A 21,967-nucleotide genomic window follows, 5' to 3' on the forward strand; every position below is an offset into this window, starting at 1 on the left:
GCAAATGTTTGTGCACTCAACTTACATTAATATGATAGATGTTCATCAGTAACATCCTATAAAGCTTATAGGATACCATAGCAACCACCAGCAACACCTTATCAACCACCTGCAATACATTAGCTACTGCCTAGCAACACCCTAGCAACCATCTGGGATACCATAGCAACCACCAGCAACACCTTATCAACCACCTGCGATACCACAGCTACTGCCTAGCAACACACTAGCAACCATCTGGGATACCATATCAACCACCTAGCAACACACTATCAGCCTTCTGGGATACCATATCAACTGCATAGTAACATCCTAGTAACAATCTGGGATACCATAGCAACCACAAAGGAGCACCATATCAACCAGCAGGAATACCATAGCAACCTCCTAACAACACATGGTCAACCAACTGTGATACCATAGCAACTGCCTAGCGACATCCTAATAACGACCTGAGATACCAAATAAACTGCATAGCAACACACTACCAGCTACCTGGGATACCACATCAACTGCATAGCAACACCCTAGTAACAATCTGGGATACCATAGCAACCACCTAGCAACACCCTATCAACCACCACGGATACCATAGCAACCTCCTAACAACACACTATCAACCATCTGGGATACCATAGCAACCACCTAGTAACATCTTAGCAAGCTTAAGCTGTGCTTTTCTTCAGAAAAAGCACTTTTCTAGTTTTTCTTTAAAATCACTTAAGGAATATATTTTGTTGGAATGTGATTTACAAAAGTGGAAGGGAACTGGATTTTTGTTTTATAGGTGAGCAAACAACATTTATTAAAGTGTTTACATGTTGTGTGTTTACTATGTCATTTGTGAGGGACTGTTTGAAATGAAGAAAGCTGCAGCTGTAAAAAAAAGTTATGAAAAATTGCTTTTTTTCAAATAACTAAAGAATTTTCTTGTCTTAACTATTTTACAAGTGGCATTCTCAAACTAAGAACAAGTGGCATTCTCAAAAATATTATGTTCTTAAATGTTTCCTTAACCATATAATAGACTCACACTCGCCGTGAACAGGGCTGCCCACCACCCCGGGCAAGTGTGCTCACTGCCCCCGAGTGTGTGTTCACTAGTGTGCATGTATGGTTCTAAATTCTAACAAGTTTCATTTCTCCATTTTGGTTGAGATGGTTTGGACATGGAGCTAGAGCTGCCAGGTAGAAGGAGAAGAGGTAGACCTCAGAGAAGGTTTATGGATGTAGTGAAGGTGGACATGGAGATGGTTGGTGTAAAAGTAGAGGAGGCAGTGGATAGGGCAAGATGGAGGCAGATGATCCGCTGTGGCGACCCCTAAAGGGAGCAGCCGAAAGAAGAAGAAGAAGCTGTTCATACATTAAAAAAAAATCTTAATCAGGTTTTGGTTCTAGACTCAGGTTCTGTTTCTTGGCTACACTGAGCGATGAAATCTGTCCGACTCTCTAACAATACTGCCCGAAGCCCAGCTGTTTGAGTGTTGGCAGACAATTGCACACTACACACAGATTCACAGACGCAGAAGTATAATTCAGACTTAAGGAGCTTGGCTGTGGAAGTGCAGGGTGCTGATTGTCTTGAGTTGAGCTTCTCCCAGATTAGCACTCGTTCACCACACTTTCTTTAATACACAGTGTTGTCAATCATCTTTAAAGAGGCTTAGCAGAGGAGAGAGAGAAAAACAACTACATGCAGAATTCAACTCTGTCCACTTAGCTCCACCCCCTCAAAGTTCCACTATATGGGTGGACAGTTACAGACTGCAGTCCATCTGTTGGTGCACAGCTTCTCATCCCCCTCTACCCGATTCACCATTGCTCAGTTTCTGTCCAGAGGACCCCTGACTGTTGATGAAGGACTAGAGGATGGCTAACATGAGCTGCGCACCAACTCAAGCCTGCCTCAACTGAATGAAAGCTATAGCGTTCCAACCACTTGGGAACCTTCGGGGCCTTCTAGGCCTTCAGACGGCCTAATGAGTTCTAGGAACTGAAAAAAAAACACAACTGTAAAATTTGTATTTAATTTGTATTAAACAGAAGCATGTTTGTATTTAAACTCTGAGTGTTACAGTCCTTCCCTTGTTTGTTACAATTTGGATGGAAACAAAAGGGTAAAAAAGGGCAGAAAACTGGTCAATCAGGAATTTATTTTATCCATAATATCTAAGCTCCCATTGGTTAGCCCAGGGGTCGCAACCCAAATGGTAAGAAGAGTCATTTTGTCCTTTCAACAAAAATCAAACCACCTTGAGAGCCACAACATCTTATGACCATTTTATTGAAGTAATGTTTTACCATCTTGGCTCTAAATATGTCATTAATGTACAGGTTATATGTAGCCATAGGTGCTTTTCTCGCATCTCCAGCAGAAAAATTTTCCTCAGAAGTAGAACAGTTTCTTGTTAAATGTCTCTCAATGTTTGACTTTTTTACGAGGCTGAAGTCGCTTCTCAGTCAATAGCTTCTCATTCGATTTTTCCTGTTCCAGCTGAAATGGTGCCTGAGGTGCCAGAATGAAACTGCTGCACCATTTAAGGTGGAACAGGAAAATTCAAACGAGAAGCTGGCGAATGAGAAGCAACTTCAGCTTCACAACTTTGACTTTGTCAGATTCTGGTTGCAGATTAAATGTATCAGGAAACCAGCTGGAGTGATTATAAACACATAAGTCCATTCGTCTCCAAATTATCGATGTTCATCTTAAATCTCTCTCTTTGTCGTTTCGTAGCTACTAGCTAGGCGAGACTATTGTTTCTAGACTATTGTTGTTTTATTGTGTCTGTGTTGCGATGGTGACCAGCAGTCTGAGCTGATCTTCAGGGTTAAAGGGTGAATTAGCAGTTCTACATTAACTCCAGCGTGTAAGACCATTTACTGTTAAACTGTGTTGAACGATCAGCAGAGCTTTATTTTACTGTAAAGGAGGATCATTTTATTTTTTATCTACAAACCTAATTCTGCTGTGGAGTCACTACATGTGGCTCTAAAGCATGTTGCTGACCCTTGGGTCAGGACTTCAAGGGCTGAACTGAAGTCTTTACACATTAAATTAACCACCAAAATAATAACAAAGTGACAGCAATCAACCAATAACAATTAGATTTACAATAAGTGGAACCAATTTTTTACGAGTAAAAAAAAAAATCACTTGTCCTTCTGGAAGTTCTAGATACATCACTGATTGTGAGAGTAGTAGTCTCATCAGGTCTGGGTTAGTGGTTAGGAATGGAAAACACCAGCAGCGACCAGAGGCTGTAGGAGAGCTCAGTCCTGCTGAGATTAATAACTGATCACATTTATTTATTAGTCTACTCAGGCTTTAGCAGAGCTCAGTCACGCTGAGATTAATAACTGATCACATTGATTTATCAGTCTACTCAGGCTTTAGCAGAGCTCAGTCCTGCTGAGATTAATAACCGATCACATTGATTTATCAGTCTACTCAGGCTTTAGCAGAGCTCAGTAACGCTGAGATTAATAACTGATCACATTGATTTATCAGTCTACTCAGGCTTTAGCAGAGCTCAGTAACGCTGAGATTAATAACTGATCACATTGATTTATCAGTCTACTCAGGTGTTTATAAAATGTAACTTGGACTGAATACAGATTCCCAATCCTTCCTGCATGCTGCTTGTTTTAATTTTTTAACCTACTGTATCTTATGGGACTGTGAGCAGCTGCCATTTTCCATGCAGAATTCCTCACTGTAGTGCTTTTTCCCGCTACATGCTGTATGTAGGTCATCAAAAGTGTGTGTGCTGTGGGGGCAGACTCAGTGTGTATGGCAGTGAATCTATAGGCTGCATGTATGATGGCGTCCTTCCAGTCCCGGACGGAAAAAATCAAGTTTCCATTCACATCTATAATTCATATACTTCATTATTCATATTGTGCTATAATTCATGTTGAAACAGCTCATGACCTTCTACTAAAGATGCAAACACAAACATTATTGAGCCTTTAGTCATCTTATCAAGTCATTAATGATCTTCATCTCACACTTCATGTCATACTCTCAGATATGAGATTATGCAAATGAATGCGTCAGAATTGGTAGAGTTTTGCATTTTGAGTCTTAAGAAAAAAAGGATTTTTATGTTTGTAAGGTCAGCAAACTCTAATCTGCTCTATTGGCTCAAATCTTCTTTCCACAGATCATTCAAAACCGAGCATGAGATGAGAGCAGGGGAATGTTTAGGGGGTTGGTTGTCACACTTTTCACTCACTTTCTCTTATTCCACAAATAAACAGACATAAATATCAGAATGTCCAGCACAAAATGAGTGCAGATTCATGGAGTTATTTCATTACTATGGTGTAAAATTAGGTGTTTTGCATTTGTGACAACAAACTACAGTGTCAAACAGCAGGGGGGTTGGTTGTCACAGTCATTATATCTTGTATTGAACCTAGAATGTCATTTAAAGAGGAGTGGATTGAAGCAAGGAATGTTTACAGAGCATTTAATAAGTACAGCAATCAAATTTATTAGCTATTTCAATAAATTCAAGATCATTTACTCATATTTTCTATTTCCAATTAATATTTTTGAGGTTAGACTCCACAAAATTATAAGAAATGAACATTTTATGTACAAAAAAGCACAGTTAAGAGCAGTTAAGTTACCCTAAATTGACAATGACCTCTATCATGAGTGTGACAACCAACCCTACACAGGGCTCCTTCACTAAAGACACGCTAATGGCCTTCGTACTTGAGAAAAGGGGACACATAAAACATCTTTGTCTTCTCATTTAGTGACCAGGGGCTGTATTACAGAATTTTCTTAAGTACAGACAGAATTCTGGACTGTAGCCATCCCAGAAAATTTCTCATCATTAACTCTAGATTAGAAAACAGCACCACACAAACATCCTAACTAGACTAAACTTCCTAAATCCTGTCCTAACTTTAGGATGAACCCCAACAGGGTCCTAACTTCTGTTTAAGGTCCATTTCTATGGTTTTTAGGCAGCTGAGTCAGGCAGCGTAGTTCACTACCAGCATAATGAGCACCATTTATTTCTACTGTAAAATGCGGCTTTCACTGGGAGATGTTTTTCTTTTCTAACTCTGCATTTTAAAAATCTCAGATGCTGCCGACTCGAACTCCACTGCCCCTCTGATCACCTTCCTGTGTTAATGTTGATGATGGAAAAATTACAGTGATGGTGGTGAATAATGAGGGCACAGAACTGAACGTGTGTCTGTTTATTAGGAAGAGTAACGTTAGCGCACTTGGCTTAAGTTGTTTGGGAAATGGAGACTGAAACTGGAGAGCGGCAACTCTGATCAACAGCAGGGAGCACTCTGATAAACAGCATGGGGTGCTCTCACAGCATTAACACCTTACAGTTTATCACACTTTAGTTTTGTTTTGACTGTTTCTTACATCAGAAACAGCAGCTGTCTGGATAACTAATTGATTACTTTGACTGCATCTTTACGTTTCAGCTGTGTTTGTGTGTATGGTTGGTTGCTAGGCAACAGACATGACAGGTGTTTGTCGACTTGGTGTAGGTTAAGATTTCCTAACTGGAGTTCTTCTGGTTGGTTAGTTTTCACTTAGGAGCTCTAATGTAATTGTCTCAAGAGCATTTCTGTTATTTTCAGAAATCAATCTGACATTAGAACCTTACAGACTGTATCTGGAAAGATCATATTGGCTTTTCCTGCTAATTTAAAGGGTTCTTCAGTAAAGATGTATAGAACCATGAACGCTCAAAGAACCCTCTTCATGCTAAAACTTTGGTGAAATCGTTTTTCAGATTAATGGAGAATGTGTTTTATATGGTTCTATATAGCACAAAAAAGGGTTCTTGCTACAAGCTTGCCATCGCAAGAATAGCAGAACTTTTTTTTGGTGCTCTATAGAACTATTCTCAAAACGGTTCTATATAGAACCATATGCAACACATTCTCCATCAATCTGAAGAAACATTTCACCATGCAGAGAGTCATTTAACAATGCCAATGCCTCTTTGGGCATTCATGGCTCGATATAGAACCATTGTCTTTTCTAAAGAACCCCTGAAGAACCATATTTTTAAAGAGTATATATAAATAATATTGTGGAAGAGGAGTTTTGGCCCAAGGAGACACTTATTTGTACTTCTCAGTGACTGAAATCAAGCCAATAAGTGCTGAGCTACCTCAAGCGCATGACATTGACCATTAGAACCTTTAATATGACATAAAGGTTGCCCTGTAGTTTGATTGTATACGATAATTTTGACTGTTGGCTTTAAACTCTCAAGCTAAAGCTGATGTTAACTGCCCAGTGCATTCTTCAAAGGCAGTCACTGCACGGACATCGTTAATGTCAATATTATTATACAGTATAATAAATAGTATTTACACCAATTAAATTTTTCCGAAAATAAGATAAATAATAACACATATGGGGCACATAATTAATACACAGAAATACTTGCGTATATGTAACTCATTATATATTGAGTTCACATATAGATAATATATGTATGTGGCACGATGGTGCGGTGGGTAGCACTGTCGCCTCACAGCAAGGAGGGCCTGGGTTCGATTCCCCGGCCAGATGACCGGTTTCCTCTCTGTGTGGAGTTTGCATGCTCTCCCTGTGTTTCCTCCGGGTTCTTCGGTTTCCTTCCAAAGACATGCAGCCAGGCTGATTGGACATGCTAAATTGCCCCTGGGTGTGAGTGACTGTCTGTGTCTGTCTGTCTACCCTGCGATGGACTGGTGACCTGTCCAGGGTGTATCCTGCCTTCTGCTCGATAAACCCTGGGATAGGCTCTAGCACCCAACACCGCCCCCAACCCCCCCCTCCTGCAACCCTGAAGGAGAAAATGGATGGATATGTACTACATATATAAGTTCACTCTAATAAGAGATGAAAGTGGTTGTATACCGAACCTTTTTGAAAAGAATAAGGCTCTGCTATTATTAAATTGTCAAGCTTGTAATAAAAGAAGAATCCTTTCTGGCGCTATACAGAGCCATTTTCAAAAAGGTTTTATACATATACAACACATTCTTTATCCATCTGAAGAACCACTTAACCATGTAATAAACCATTTAAACAGTAGAAAGGGGTCTTTGAGTACATAGAACCACGGTCTTTATTAAAGAACCCCTGAAGGTGCACCTTTTATAGGAGTGTATCTATATATTATAATAATTCATCCTATAAATCTACGCTATATTGCCAAAAGTATTCGCTCGTCTGCCTTCACAGGCATATGAACTTGAGTGACATCCCATTCTTAATCCATAGGGTTTAATATGATGTCGGCCCACCCTTTGCTTTCCACAAGGGTTAGGGGTGTGTTCATGGGAATTTTTGACTGTTCTTCCAGAAATGCATTTGTGTGGTCAGACACTGAGGTTGGACGAGAAGGCCTGGCTCGCAGTCTCCGCTCTAATTCATCCCAAAGGGGTTCTATCGGATTGACGTCAGGACTCTGTGCAGGCGAGTCAAGTTCTTCCACACCAGACTGGCACATCCATGTCTTTATGGACCTACTTTGTGCGCTGGTGCACAGTCATGGAAAGGAAGGGGCCGTCCCCAAACTGTTCCCACAAAGTTGGGAGCACGAAATTGTCCAAAATCTTTTGGTGCTGAAGCATTAAGAGTTCCTTTCACTGGAACTAAGGGGCTGAGCCCAACTCCTGAAAAACAACCTCACACCATGATCCCCCCTCCACCAAACTTTACACTCGGCACAATGCAGTCAGAGAAGTACCGTTCTCCTGGCAACCGCCAAACCCAGACTCGTCCATCAGATTTCCAGACGGAGAAGCGTGATTGGTCACTCCAGAGAACACGTCTTCACTGCTCTAGAGTCCAGTGGCGGCGCTTTACATCACTACATTCGCCACTTTGCATTGTGCTTGGTGATGTAAGGCTTGGATGCAGCTGCTCGGCCATGGAAACCCATTCCATGAAGCTCTCTACGCTGTTCTTGAGCTGATCTGAAGGCTACATAAAGTTTGGAGGTCTGTAGTGATTGACTCTGCAGAAAGTCGGCGACCTCTGCGCACTATGTGCCTCAGCATCCGCTGACCCCGCACTGTAATTTCACGTGGCCGACCACTTCTTGACCACTTCTTCTCCACTTTGTTATAATCCCACTGACAGTTGACTGTGGAATATTTAGTAGTGAGGAAATTTCACAACTGGACTTGTTGCACAGGTGGCGTCCAATCACGGTACCACACTGGAATTCACTGAGCTCCTGAGAGCGACCCATTCTTTCACTAATGTCTGTAGAAGCAGTCTGCAGGCCTAGGGGCTTGGGTTTATACACCTGTGGCCATAGAAGTGATTGGACCACCTGAATTCAATGATTTGGATGGGTGAGTGAAGACTTTTGGAAACATAGTGTATGTGTAATAATAATTGTACATGTCGTATATGTGTTACTCGTATGTAAAAGTTTGGGCGTCAACTTGTGTTGTTGATATTTAATACATGATTACTGCTTATTTTCTGAGTTTAACACATTGTGGCCTATGCAAAAGTTATGGCACCCCATAATGTTAAAACTGTGCATAACATTGGCACACTTAAGTGTGTTCTCTGTAGAGAATGCTTTAACTTACTTACACTCAGAAAATCAAGGTAAATCGGCGGTGGTGTGTGTGGGGGGGGGGTGTTCATTTTGCATACAACTGTATATGTAACATAATGTGACATCTAACTTGTGAAATAGGAGTGAAATATAATTACTGTGTTATAGGGAGTAAAATGAATCTGTAATTTGTCAATTAGCTGCATTCATTTTGCAATATTTCATCAATGATTATAATTAATCATAATAGAATTCAAAGTTTTGGGCCAAAATAAAATTCTTACATGAGTCTGAAAGTAAATCAAAGTGATTTTTCTCGCCACTGTGACTGTCCTGTAGTAACATGTTTGTATGTGCTGCATTTTAATAATACAATAATAAAGTGTACCAAAATGACTGAAATAAACTGAATCTATCTGAATTTAATCAAACTGAACTGAATCAAATTGAATCATATTCACTGAATCATCCCTAAAGAATCATAATTATAGTAGAACCGAATCATTGTGAGGTCAAAGATTTACACTCGAAGTGTCTAATGAGGTCAAGCGTGCGTTCACACACACACACACACACACACACACACACACACACACACACACACACACACACGCACACACACACACACACACACTCTCCACAGATCTGCACTAGCATGCAGTGGACAGAATTGACCGCACCTTTCTCCGGTGTGCAGCAGGCGGAACCCATGGCCAAAAAAACTCCAATCAACTGAAATTCCCATCACAGAATTCCAAAATCCGTGGCTTAACTGAGGAGACAGGGGGGTAATCCAACACACAGAGGGGTCCTGGGGACTGGAAAACTGACCAGGGCAGCTATGCTGGAGCTGCTGGACGAACCGGATCTCATGGTGCCGGCCTGGCCAGATGCTAATCCTGCCAAACACTGCTAGTGGCTTTTCCTCATTCAGCCTGCAGGACAGCTGTGGGGCTGCTCAGGGAAACAATCACGGATTACCTCTCCTTTATTTATTTCTTTTCTCTGGACTTTATTTGTATATTTATATATTTGTTTCGTTTTGTCTGCGCAGCCTCTTTAATCCGGCTGAGTCTTCGTTTTTTCAGCCATTAGCATTGTTTAAGGTTTCTAACACTGAATGATCGCCTCTCCTTTATTTACATATTTATTTATTTATTTATTTTGCCTTCATTTACTTACTTGTTTGTATATTTACAGCCTCTCTAATCCAGATTTATTTTAAAAGATATCATAATATGCACAAAAGGTATAAAAATCATACTTCACAAGATGTACAGCCAATTGCATAAGGTAACATTTCCAACATAAAGAAATACGGAGTGGTTTTCACTCTTTTACTTATTGTTTGTTTATTTGCCCTTTATTTATTTGTTTGTTTGTTTTGTTTGTTTTCATTCTAGTACAGACAGCTGAATATTTTTTCTTTGTCTCAGTAAGAAATTACTTTTTCTTCTTCTTCTTCTTCTTCTTATTACTATTTATATATTTATAATAAAACATAATAATTAGAATAATAATAATGAGCCAAATGCAAATACTACGCATGTTTATCTCTCTCTGTTCCTCTCTCCCTCTCTCAGTCTCGCACTCTCTGTGGATGGTGTATATGCTGAGCTGAATAAGGACTGTAATCCAGTGGGGGGGTCAGAGGGGCAGAGAACAATGAAATCTAAATCTAATCAAAGCTCAGATCCTCCACACTGAGCACACGCACACACACACACGCACACACGCACACACACACACACACATTAACCACAGAAATGAATCTCTGCCTTTACTACTTTAATTATCTTAAAGGGAAACTCCAACATTTTTTTTCTCCATAACTCAGTGTGTGAGGTGTAATCAGAGAGATTCAGAGGGTTTGGTGTGAAATGTTTCAGATGTCTTTACAGTGGTGGTGATAGGAACCAGGTGTCGCCATGACTACAACACAGATATAGACATTTTATTTACCATGCAGTACCACCAGAGAACCTAGACAAGTCTTCTGAGTTTATATGGAATGTTGGTGATGGAAAATAGTGGAAAATCTGGATTAATAAGTTTTCTTTGGGGACTATTTTGCCTCACATGTATCCCTCCACCATGAATGGAGTTTAAGGCTGAAATTGTGTCAAAACTATCATAAAACAGCGTCTCAGTCATCAGGCAGTGAATTCATAGCCATTTGATTTAATAATAAATAAATAAACCCACTTTAAGCGTGTTGTCACAATGTGTTGTTGTTGTTCAGTGTGGCTCCCGTCGAATAAAGCTGACGTAATGATGATACTTGGATCCAGGCTGTGTGGGGTAATTTAGGGAAATTACAGAGATCCTTTATCTCGTACGAATCACCCAGTCAAATCACACACTTACTACATTACTGGAGCTGCTCTGGTAAACTAATTCAGCTCCAATAGGGCTTTGACTGCAGCTGAGGGGCTCTATTGATATTAAATGAGCTTTTGTCAGCTCAGAGCTCTTTAAGGCAGCTACCCAATCACAGGAAGCACCCAGATTACTAGACACCATGCACAGCGAACATTAAGCCACACTACATCACAGACCCAAAGACGGCAGGGTCTTAACAGTGCTGAAACAAGCAGAGGCTTTATTAACCCTCTGTTGCATGAATTATTACTTAAACGTGATACGAATTGTCTTAATATGTTCTTGTTATTTAAATTATTTAAAAGTGGGGTATTTGGTAAATTTTTGCCATAGGGCAACAATGTGCAATCATACAATAGTACCATAAAATCTAGAAGAAAAAAAAAAACAAAGCACTTTCTCTAAAAATATAATTATATTGAAAGCAAGACCAAACATATCCAACTTATACTGTAAAAAGTATGATCCAATATTTACAAATATTGGCCATTATAATTGACAATTCAATAGCACTGGGCCTCATTTGTCCAATATCTCCCTAAGTTTGTTTTTAAGTATGTTCTTGCGAAAGGTTCTAAGAAAAGTGTATGTCAGAACTGTTCTCACTCTTGAGTGTGTGTCGATTCTTTTGTTACCTGAGAACAAACCCCACATGAGAGAACATTGTTGAGACTGAATCTTTGAGAAAACTGCGTGAGTGGGTTTTAAGAAGAAATTTCTTCTTATGAACAGTTGGTGAATGAGGCCCAATGTTCCTTGTTATCATTAAGACCTCTAAGGAACCAGCTCAGAGGAAATGACTCACCTATGTCGCTCTCTTTGTGGTTCTTGATCAGCTCAGCGAGCTCAAAGTTCCCAGCGATGATGGCCACCTGCAGCACAAAGTGAAGAACAGGATCATATATTTTTGAGGGGCTTTTCCACAACATGCTGTCGTTAGAAGTTGAAGCAGATCAGCTTTGGAGTGGACACGCACACCTGACCCTGAGCTTTGGCTAAAAAGCTCTGATTATTGCCACAATTTGCTAAAATATGCATATCATGCAGATCAGACTAAGAATTTTTGTGTCACACTGCAGAAAACATTATCTTGTCATTTGAAATGATCTTAGATCTTCTCGATCTATCTAATGTTTCTTATTTTGAGATGGTTGTCAACTTATTATAAGATAATCTAGCTTATTTCTAGACATTTTTAATTAAACTGTATTACATTTTATTGCCTGTTACAGTACACTGAAAAAATGGTAATCTTAATATTACTCAATAAATCTAATATTTCTCCTGTTGCGATTGCTGTAAGCTTAATCTAAGATTATTTAAATTATTTCCAAACATTTTTACTTGTTTTAGGTCATGTAAAAGTCTCACTGTCGTGGAAGATATTTTGGTTGGTTTTAAACACTTTTCATAAAACAAGCAAAATTATCTGCCACTACAGTGAGATAAATCGACTGAATGATTTAAAACAAGAAAAAAAATGTCTAAAAATAAGATCATCTTAAATGAAGCTTATAACAGCTTACTCAACAGGAGAAATATTAGATTTGTTGAGTAGATTTAAGATATTACTTAAGAAGACACTTTTTTTGCAGTGTAATATAATAGGCAAAAAAATATAATAACCTATATCAGTTATGTGTAAGAACTTATCATCGCTGTCCAAAATAAACATGTATCTCCATTTTTGTAGGTTTTTATTTTTCAGCATCATTCGAACACGACAGCTGTCCTTCACATTGTGTGATAATATCACAGTGAATGGACCAATAAAATTGCTCCAAAATCACTTAAAATAAAATGTCCTTACACTGACTCACATTTAAAGTTTTTACCCTCTTCTGTAAATTTAGTATTTTGCAGATACTTGTTTTACTTTGGGCAGCGACAACATGTGACACCATTGCTCCAGTTAAAGTACTGTTCCGGTGTTTTAATATTTCCGTTTTCTTCAATTTTACTCTTAAGAAAGATGGTTCTTCAAGGGTTCTTTAGCAAAGACAGTGGCCTGATAAGTGGAGAAGACCAACATCAGGAGCTACCAGCCATCCTACAGCACAGCAAACATAAAATCACTTTTTAAAAAAGACAGTTCTTCGAAGGTTCTTTAGTACAGACGACAAAAATTCTGCTGTAAAACATTTCCAGACTGGGGGCATTTAGGGCTGATTCACATACTACACTCTTCAACAATATGGTTCTTCAAGGGTTCTTTAGTAAACCAACGGTTCTATACAGAACCATGAAAACATAAAGAGCCATTTCCACGCTTAAATGTTTATTTCATGGTGAATTTTTTCTTCAGATTGATGGAGAATGTGTTCACTACAGTACTTTATTGAATCTTTCTGAATATGGTTCTATATAGCACCAAAAACTGTTCTTCTATTATTATGATGTAGAGCTTGTATGGAATAGCTATATGAGCTATATGGAACCATATGCAGTACAACACATTCTCTATCAATCTGAAAAAAACTATTTCATCATGCAGAAAACCATTTAATCATGCAAATGGTTATTTGAGTGTTCATGGTTCTATACAGAACCACTGTCTTCACTAAAGAACCCTTGAAGAACCATCTTTTTAAAGAGTGATAGTTTTGTCTTTACAGTGCTGCAATCTTGGTCTCCTCCACTTGTCAGATTAATATTTTCAAGCCTGCCAACAATGTTTACTTACATTCAATTAGAACAGATTATTCAATTTAAAATATGTTCAATGATGATTAAATCAATCTGGTAGCAGAAAGACCTTAGAAGCTGTTTTTACTTCTGGAATAACTTAAATAATTCCATCTGATGGAAACAGTCGATATACATAGGTCACTTGACAGTAAAGTCCGAGTGGATTAATGTACTGACCATGTGCATTTAATCTGGACATGACTTGAACTCTATAGCTCAGATTTGACTTGAACAATCTGCAGCCTCTAATCACAACTCAGCTGAGACCACTGAACCACACATACACATAGACATACAGACAACATGGCCAAAAGTATTGGGACACCCCTCCTAATTATGGAGTTCAGGTGTTTCAGCCACACTCATTAATAACAGGTGTATAAAATCAAGTACATAGCCTTGCAGTTTCCATAAACAAACACTGGCAGTAGAGGGTCGAAGTGAAGAGCTCAGAGACTTTAAACATGGCTCTGTCATAGGATGCTGCCTCTGCCTCAAGCCAGTTTGTGACATTTCTGTCCTGCTAGATGTGCTCCAGTCAACAGTATGTGCTATTATTGGCAAATGGAAGCGTCTAGGAGCAACAACTGCTCAGTCCCAAAGCGATACATCATGCAAACTCTCAGCTGAGAGGTAAAGTGCACAGCACATAAAAACAACTTATCCATTGCTTAATCTCTCACTAATGAAGAACCTCTTCCTTCTATACTGTAGACTGAGGTTCAATCCCTGCCTGGGTAAACACCTACACTATACCAATAAGAGTCCTTGGGCAAGACTCCTAACACCACCTTTGCCTGCCTGTGTAAAATGATCACATTGTAAGTTGCTCTGGTTAAGAGAATGTGTTATTAAGTGACACTTATTAGTCCCACAACAGGGAAATTTCACCTCTGCATTTAACCCATCTACTGAGAAGTAGATACCCTAACCCTATATTTACACCTGGGAAAATGGTAATTACACTTTTTTGATTTTACTTCCATGTTTTTTAAAGTGGAAAGATTTTATTTTAATTTATATTATTTTGATTTATCATGAGTTTAATAAAAAAAAAAAAGCTGTCCCACGTTTTCACGTCACTCCCAAAACACAGAGCTTCAGTCTGTAATTGGAGCCAGAGCTGGTTTATGAGGAGCCTGGCCACTTCCTACTGCCCCATTATATCAAAACAAGCCTGTAAAACAGCAGAGGGTGCCCATGAGAGAGCCCTCAATGAATGGGAGTGAATGCAGCTGCATGGCTAAAAACAAAAAATGAAAATAGTTTCTAATCACTTGCCCAGAACTTTCCTTTAATTTTAGAAAGAAGAAGGATGTATTTTACTAAAAAAAGAAAAGAAAACTCACCTGTATGTTTCCTTTTACAGAAAACAGGTTTTTGGCAGCAGGCCACTGCTACTCAGTGCTGATTGGTTGGCGAACAGAGCAGCTCACTGGTACCTACAGCTGGAGTTTAAAGGCTCTTAAAAATACAACAGCCGTGTTAAAATCTTTTATGCTATTTATTGTTCAGATTTTTCTTTATATTTTTTCTTTATATTTAAGATTTTTCCCCCTTAAATCTGCACTTTATATATTTTAGCCTTATGCATAGATATTTTAGCCTTATGTTTAAATTGCTTTGTATGTAGGAAGTGCCGTTGGATTGCTGCTCAATTTTGTTGTACACTGTGCAATGACAATAAAAGCATCTTATCTTATCTTATCTTATCTTATCTTATCTTATCTTATCTTATCTTATCTTATCTTATCTTTAAAAATGTTTAAGCAGTTATAAACTCTGATTTTGCTCAAATGCTCCATTTTAACCCATTCATTATGGACTTGCTCGGGAGCGCCCTCTAGCATTTAATAAACCCCAAAGTGGTAATTCTCCTTTCTATACGTTCACAGGGTTGAGTCTTATTTTAGCCATACCCCTGCATTTTAGAGCAGGAAGTGAGGCTGTATCCCTGTCCCTCACGGCTACATGGTGAGCAGTTAGATTCCATTGTTTTGAAGTAACTGTGTCCCAAAGTCTGAAAATATAAAAATGGTCACTACCAAGAAACTGCTTCTGCACTTGAGCAACGTTTTAGTGTTTTAATGAAAATATGATGATTTTCTGTGTGAACAGCTCTTCAAAACTGTGTTCGCTGGTCATGAACTGCTGAGTTTTTGAGCTCAAAATGAGCTAAAATTGTCACTGAAACAGTCATTACTGAATTGGTAACTACTGAAACAGTCACTACCAAAACAGTCACTATTGAATCAGTAACTTATGAAACATTCATTACTGTATCAGTAACTACCGAAACAGTCACTACTGAGTCAGTAACTACTGAAACAGTCACTACCTAGTCAGTCACTACTTAGTCAGTCACTCCTGAAAGTCACTAACGAAACAGTCACTACTGAATCAGTAACTACCAAAACAGTCGGTACCGACACAGTCACTACCGAAATAATCACTACTTAATCAGTCACTACGAAAACAGTCACTACAGAAACAGTCACTACCGAATCAGTCACTCCTGAAAGTCACTACCGAAACACTAACTACTGAATCAGTAACTACCAAATCAGTAACTACCAAACCAGTCACTACTGAATCAGTAAATACCAAATCAGTAACTACTGAAATAGCCACTACTGAATCAGTCACTACCAAAACAGTCACTACTGAATCAGTAACTACCGATTCAGCAACTACCAAAACAGTCACTACTGAATCAGTAAATACCGAAACAGTAACTACTGAAACAGTCACTGCTGAAGCAGTCACTACTGAAACAATAACTACTGCATCAGTCACTACTGAATCAGTAACTACCGATTCAGTAACTACCAAAACAGTCACTACTGAATCAGTCACTACTGAATCAGTAACTTATGAAACATTCACTACTGTATCAGTAACTACCGAAACAGTCACTACTGAATCAGTAACTACCAAAAAAGTAACTATTGAATCAGTAAATACTGAAACAGTAACTACTGAAACAGTCACTACTGAATCAGTCACTACTCAATCAGTAACTACCAACAAAGTCACTATTGAATCAGTAAATACCAAAACAGTAACTACTGAAACAGTCACTACTGAATCAGTCACTACTGAATCAGTAACTTATGAAACATTCACTACTGTATCAGTAACTACTGAAACAGTCACTACTGAATCAGTAACTACCGAAAACGTCACCAGAGTCACTCAAGCAAAAGATTTTAGTCTAAAAGTCCCAAATGTGTTTCAGCTCTGACTTTGAACCAGTTCTGTACACTCTAAAAAAATGGTTCTTCAAGGGTTCTTTAGTAAAGACAATGATTCTATATACATTTACATACATAAGGTTGTTCAGACTGATGTAGAATGTGTTATATATAGTTATATATGGCTCCCATTTGAAAATGGTTCTTTATAGCACCAACAAGGTTCGTCTACTGTGTACAAGCTTGACATCATAACAGTACACTCTTAAAAAAGATGGTGCTTCAAAGATTCTTTAGTAAAGAAAATGATTCTATATAAAACCCTGAACACTAAAAGAACCTTTTGCCTGATGAAACGATTCTTTGTATCATGGAAAGGTTCTTCAGATGGAGAATGTGCATGAATGTGCTATATAGAAACTTCTAGAAAAGGGTTCTATATAACAGCACAAGCTTGACATCATAACAATAGAAAAACCCTCTTGTGTGCTACAGAGAACCCTTCAAAAAGGTTCTAAATTTAACCATGTACAACACGGTTGGGGCAGGTTGGGCTGGAGGTTATGGAACCGGCCCTGTGACCAGAAGGTCGCTGGTTCGAGCCCCAGAGCCGACAGTACATGACTGAGGTGTCTGTCTACATGACCTGTGGCACTGCGGATACAGCTGCCCACTGCTCCAGGGAAGTGTGCTCACTGCCCCGTAGTGTGTGTGTGTGCTTACTAGTGTGTATGTGGTGTTTCACTGCATGGATGGGTTAAATGCAGAGGTGAAATTTCCCCATTGTGGGACTAATAAGGGTCACTTAATTACACATTCTCTTAACCAGAGCGACTTACAATGTGATCATTTTACACAGGCAGGCAAAGGTGGTGTTAGCAGTCTTACCCAAGGACACTTATTGGTATAGTGTAGGTGTTTACCCAGGCAGGGACTGAACCTCAGTCTACAGTATAGAAGGCAGAGGTGTTACCCACTACACTATACCAACCGCTATATACTCACTACACTATACCAACCTTTATTTCATGATGTTCATGGTTCTATAGAAAGCCATTGTCTTTATTGAGGAACCCTTGAAGAACCCTTTTTTATAAGAGTGTTTAATAATCCATAACTGAGCATTTGTAACACTTGTATGTATTTTGCTTACAGGATTTATTTCATATGTGCAGTCTGACTCAGGAAGCTGTACTATTCACATACAGTGCTAAGCCAGTCAATGAGAATGTGTGGTGTAGATTCAGAGACTCTACAGCTTCACCCATCCTCTTGCAGTCTGATACGGAGGAGGATGCAGCTCAATAAACACTAAAAATAACAAACGCACGGTTTCATTCAGCAGCAGGATTTTTTCCAGAACAACCAGCATGAAAACCTCAGCGTTTCTCCAAAAGCCCTCCTGAGCCCCCCATGCTGCATATGCTTTAATATAGTTATGTTTTAACTGAAGTTTGGAGGAGGAGCGTGGCTGAAACTCCACCTTATTCCAATCTAACGCCCTATAAATTCACATCCTCACCTTCTGTTCCGGTGACGAAGTTTTCTCAATCCCCACTGCCACCCATCTCCCCATCTGCTCCTCAGTCCTACACCAGTCCTACTACAGCTGTGAGGGAGTCCAGCCTTCTAGCTGCAGGCAAAGGCTGCCCAGAACTCCAGCCCAAGCTCTCAGAGTTCTCCCCCTCCCTCAATCAATTCTCCCTCATACTTCCACCACCATGCTGAAGGCATGGTCTGAACTCACAAAAAATCCTTTACATTTTTGCTTTTCTTCTTTCATTTACCGAAATGAAAAGAAAATATAAGTGCAGACTCAAAACCGTACAGACAATATAATCAATGGAAATCCATTATATATCACAGTACGTAATGAATTATGAACAATTCTGTAAATAACAAACAATTACGTAATGTAAAACAAATGTATTTTGTCTGTCTCTGAACAAAACCTTGTATCTTTCAAAAAAGCAACTTTCAATCTAAGTGAACATGAATCATTTTCTACTATCCTTTACTTTACTTTTTAAATGACTTTGTATAGTATCATCTCTAAAGCACTTTGAATGAGAGCAGAAAGGGGCCTCTATAAATAAACAGTGAGTGGAAGCACAAGGTAGGTGTTTCTAATAAAGTGGCCAGTAAGTGGTAGTACAAGGGGGTGTTTTTCATAAAGTGGCCAGTTAATGGAGGTACAAGGGAGGTGCTCCTAATAAAGTGGCCAGTTATTGGAGGTACAAGGAATGTGTTTCTAATAAAGTGGCCAGTTAGTGGAGGTACAAGGGAGGTGTTTCTAATAAAGTGGTCAGTGAGTGGAGGTACAAGGGAGGTGTTTCTAATGAAGTGGTCATTTAGTGGAGGTACAAGGGAGGTGTTTCTAATACAGTGGTCAGTTAGTGGAGGTACAAGGGAGGTGTTTCTAATAAAGTGGCCAGTTAGTGCAATGTACAAGGGAGATGTTTCACACACTTTACAACAGAGTGATGTGGAGCCGTGAGGTGTTACAGCTGAAGCAGATGTCGGGTGTAAATGGTCTCATTTTAAAGAGCATGTTGTGGTAGGACTCAGTCCAATGCTGTAAACAGCGTCTCTGTTGGTGGATGAGATTTCCCAGGGCAGATGGAAAGAGCAGAGCTGGACCTTCAGAGGTTCCAGATTTGATAGGCAGCATTTGGATGCCGGCGCTCCATCTGTTGTTGATTTAAAGCAAACGCCTCCACCTTTACTCCTGCCAGTTTAGTCAGGAGTCTCATCCTTGAGGACTGAATGTCCTCTGGTTGTACAGTTCTATCCGACATGTAATCCAGGTTTCTCTGAAGCAAGAAGTCCATCATTTACAAACACAGTTTAACCTGAAGTTTATTCATCTCCTCAGATACTCAGATACACACAGCTACATTACTCCATACGGATATTACAATAATGTAGATGGATGAACAGACAGACAGACAGACAGTCAAAAGACAGACAGACAGACAGACAGTCAAAAGACAGACAGACAAAAGATAGACAGACAGACAGGCAGTCAAAAGATAGACAGACAGACAAGACAGTCAAAAGACAGACCGACAGACAGACACAGACAAAAGATAGACAGACAGACAAAATAACAGATGGACAGACAGACAGACAGATAGACAGACAGGCATATGCACAGATAGAATATTGAGCATTTATATATGAATTAATTGATATTTAGTAATTTATTGCACTATTATTTAATTATTTATTTGCTTGCTTCGTTTCTCTTTCACACTACACTGAAAAAAGAGTTGCTTAAAAGCTTTAAATGTTCTCTCTCTCTCTGTGTCTCTCTCTCTCTGTCTCTCTCTTCTCTCCCTCTCTCTCAATATATATATTGTATATCTTTACACACACACAAACACACACATAACAGATGTTTTGTTTTAATCATTTTCTCCTTAAATGATGGAATAGAAGTTTTCAAAGAGCTGATATAATCTTCTCTAAGGTCTTTATATCTGTTACAGTAGGAGAGAAAGTGCTGCTCTCTTCCTGTTTGTCCTGAACTGCATTGATTACATATCCACTCTTCTCTGGGCCTCCAGTGGTTTTTATGGTGCCCTTTTCTATTTCTAATAAATTGTGATCACTCAGTCTGTACTTTGTTAAGATATTTCTTTCTTTGGGGTTTTTTATTTTGATCAGGTAATGTGCTAGTCTGTATTCCCTCTTCAGTAATCTGTAGCATTTTAATTTATTAATTGTGGTAATTTCATTGGTCCAGTTGCTGATGTATTGTTTTTGGTATGTGTTGTGGATCATTCTGATCTGTGCTGGTGAGAGGGTGGACTGGGCTGTGGTTTGAAGGTGATGTTTATCTGTGAGGGGTCTGAGGGGGTCTGTTTCTGGGTGTGTGCGGTTGCTGAGGTACGCTGTGTGGTGGTAGGACTCTGGGTGTGCCTGTGAGAGGTGATGGTGGAAGTTTAAAAATCGTTTTATCACAGGGAGGTAGAGAGGAAACTCATCCAGCTCTGCTCTGCACACCAGATTGGCTGCATTGCAATGTACGTTTAAAATCTCTTTACAGAGATACTCTCTCTCTCTCTCTCTCTCTCTCTCTCTCTCTCTCTCTCTCTGTTTCTCTCAGTCTCTCTCTCTCTCGGTCTCTCTCTCTCTCTGTCTCTCTCTCTCTCTCTCTCTTTCTCTCTCTCTCTGTTTCTTTCAGTCTCTCTCTCTCTCTCCTCTCTCTCTCTCTCTCTCTCTCTCTGTTTCTCTCAGTCTCTCTTTTGGCCTCTCTCTCTCTCTGTCTCTGTCTCTCTCTCTCTCTCTCTCTCTGTTTCTCTCAGTCTCTCTCTCTTGGTCTCTCTCTCTCTCTGTCTCTCTTTCTCTTTTTCTATATGTTTCTGTCTGTCTCTATTTCTCTCTCTCTTTTTCTGTGTTCTTTTTCTGTTACTCTCTTTCTACATTTTTTTTCTCTATCACCCTCACTCCTTCTCTTTAAATATCTCTCTGTATCTTTCTTTAAATCTACCTCTCCAGCTACCTCTCCCTCTTTTTATCTGTCAGTCTCTATTTGTCTCTCTCTCCCTTCTCTCCATTCTCTCTCTCCCTTCTCTCTCTCTCTCTTTTCCAACACTGATGTTTCTTGCATCTCCTCCATCATACTGCTTCTTTTCCTCCCATAGTAAACTGGGTTTCCATGGTAACCACCTCCTATCTCTGCTTCTCTGAGTGGGATGCGGCCCTCAGAGGCAGAAGCTGCAAGGGTTAAATCATTCTCAATGCACCACGAGCTCATCTGTCACATCTCCACCGTGAACTTCATCACTGTTTACACTGAGCCAGAGTGCCGTCCGCTGTTCTGGCTATTTCACCCCATCGCGCTCTATTTATTCCACTGTTGTGGAGACCGTGGGGAACCCTCAGGGCCCTGTAGGGCTTCAGAGAGGGACTAATGACTGCATAAACAATCATTTACATCATTTTTACTTCAGAGAATTGCCATTCTTGTTGTATTTAAACTCTGTAAGCGCTGCAGTGAGTCTGTTTCACTGGAAGGTTTGGTTACAGTCTTCTAATCTGTGAAGATACATTACAGCTAGTACTCACACTGGTTAAGACTTCAGGAGCTAGACTTCTGACACAATGAGGATGTGGCAGAGCATTCAACCAATCACA

At 39.5% G+C, this 21,967-nt stretch overlaps 1 protein-coding gene across 6 annotated transcripts in view; it reads right to left on the reverse strand.

Annotated features, from left to right (window-relative positions):
* Positions 1-21,967, reverse strand: part of LOC108440598 (SH3 and multiple ankyrin repeat domains protein 2-like) — a 285,653-nt gene that overhangs the window by 150,204 nt on the left and 113,482 nt on the right. For all 6 annotated transcript variants that reach the window (XM_037540113.1, XM_037540117.1, XM_037540115.1 and 3 more), the window contains one exon: positions 11,749-11,815. In XM_037540113.1, coding sequence (XP_037396010.1) covers positions 11,749-11,815 — 67 coding nt within the window. The remainder of the gene's footprint in view (positions 1-11,748; positions 11,816-21,967) is intronic.

Source organism: Pygocentrus nattereri, chromosome 7 (assembly GCF_015220715.1).
Source record: "Pygocentrus nattereri isolate fPygNat1 chromosome 7, fPygNat1.pri, whole genome shotgun sequence".
NCBI lineage: Eukaryota > Metazoa > Chordata > Actinopteri > Characiformes > Serrasalmidae > Pygocentrus > Pygocentrus nattereri.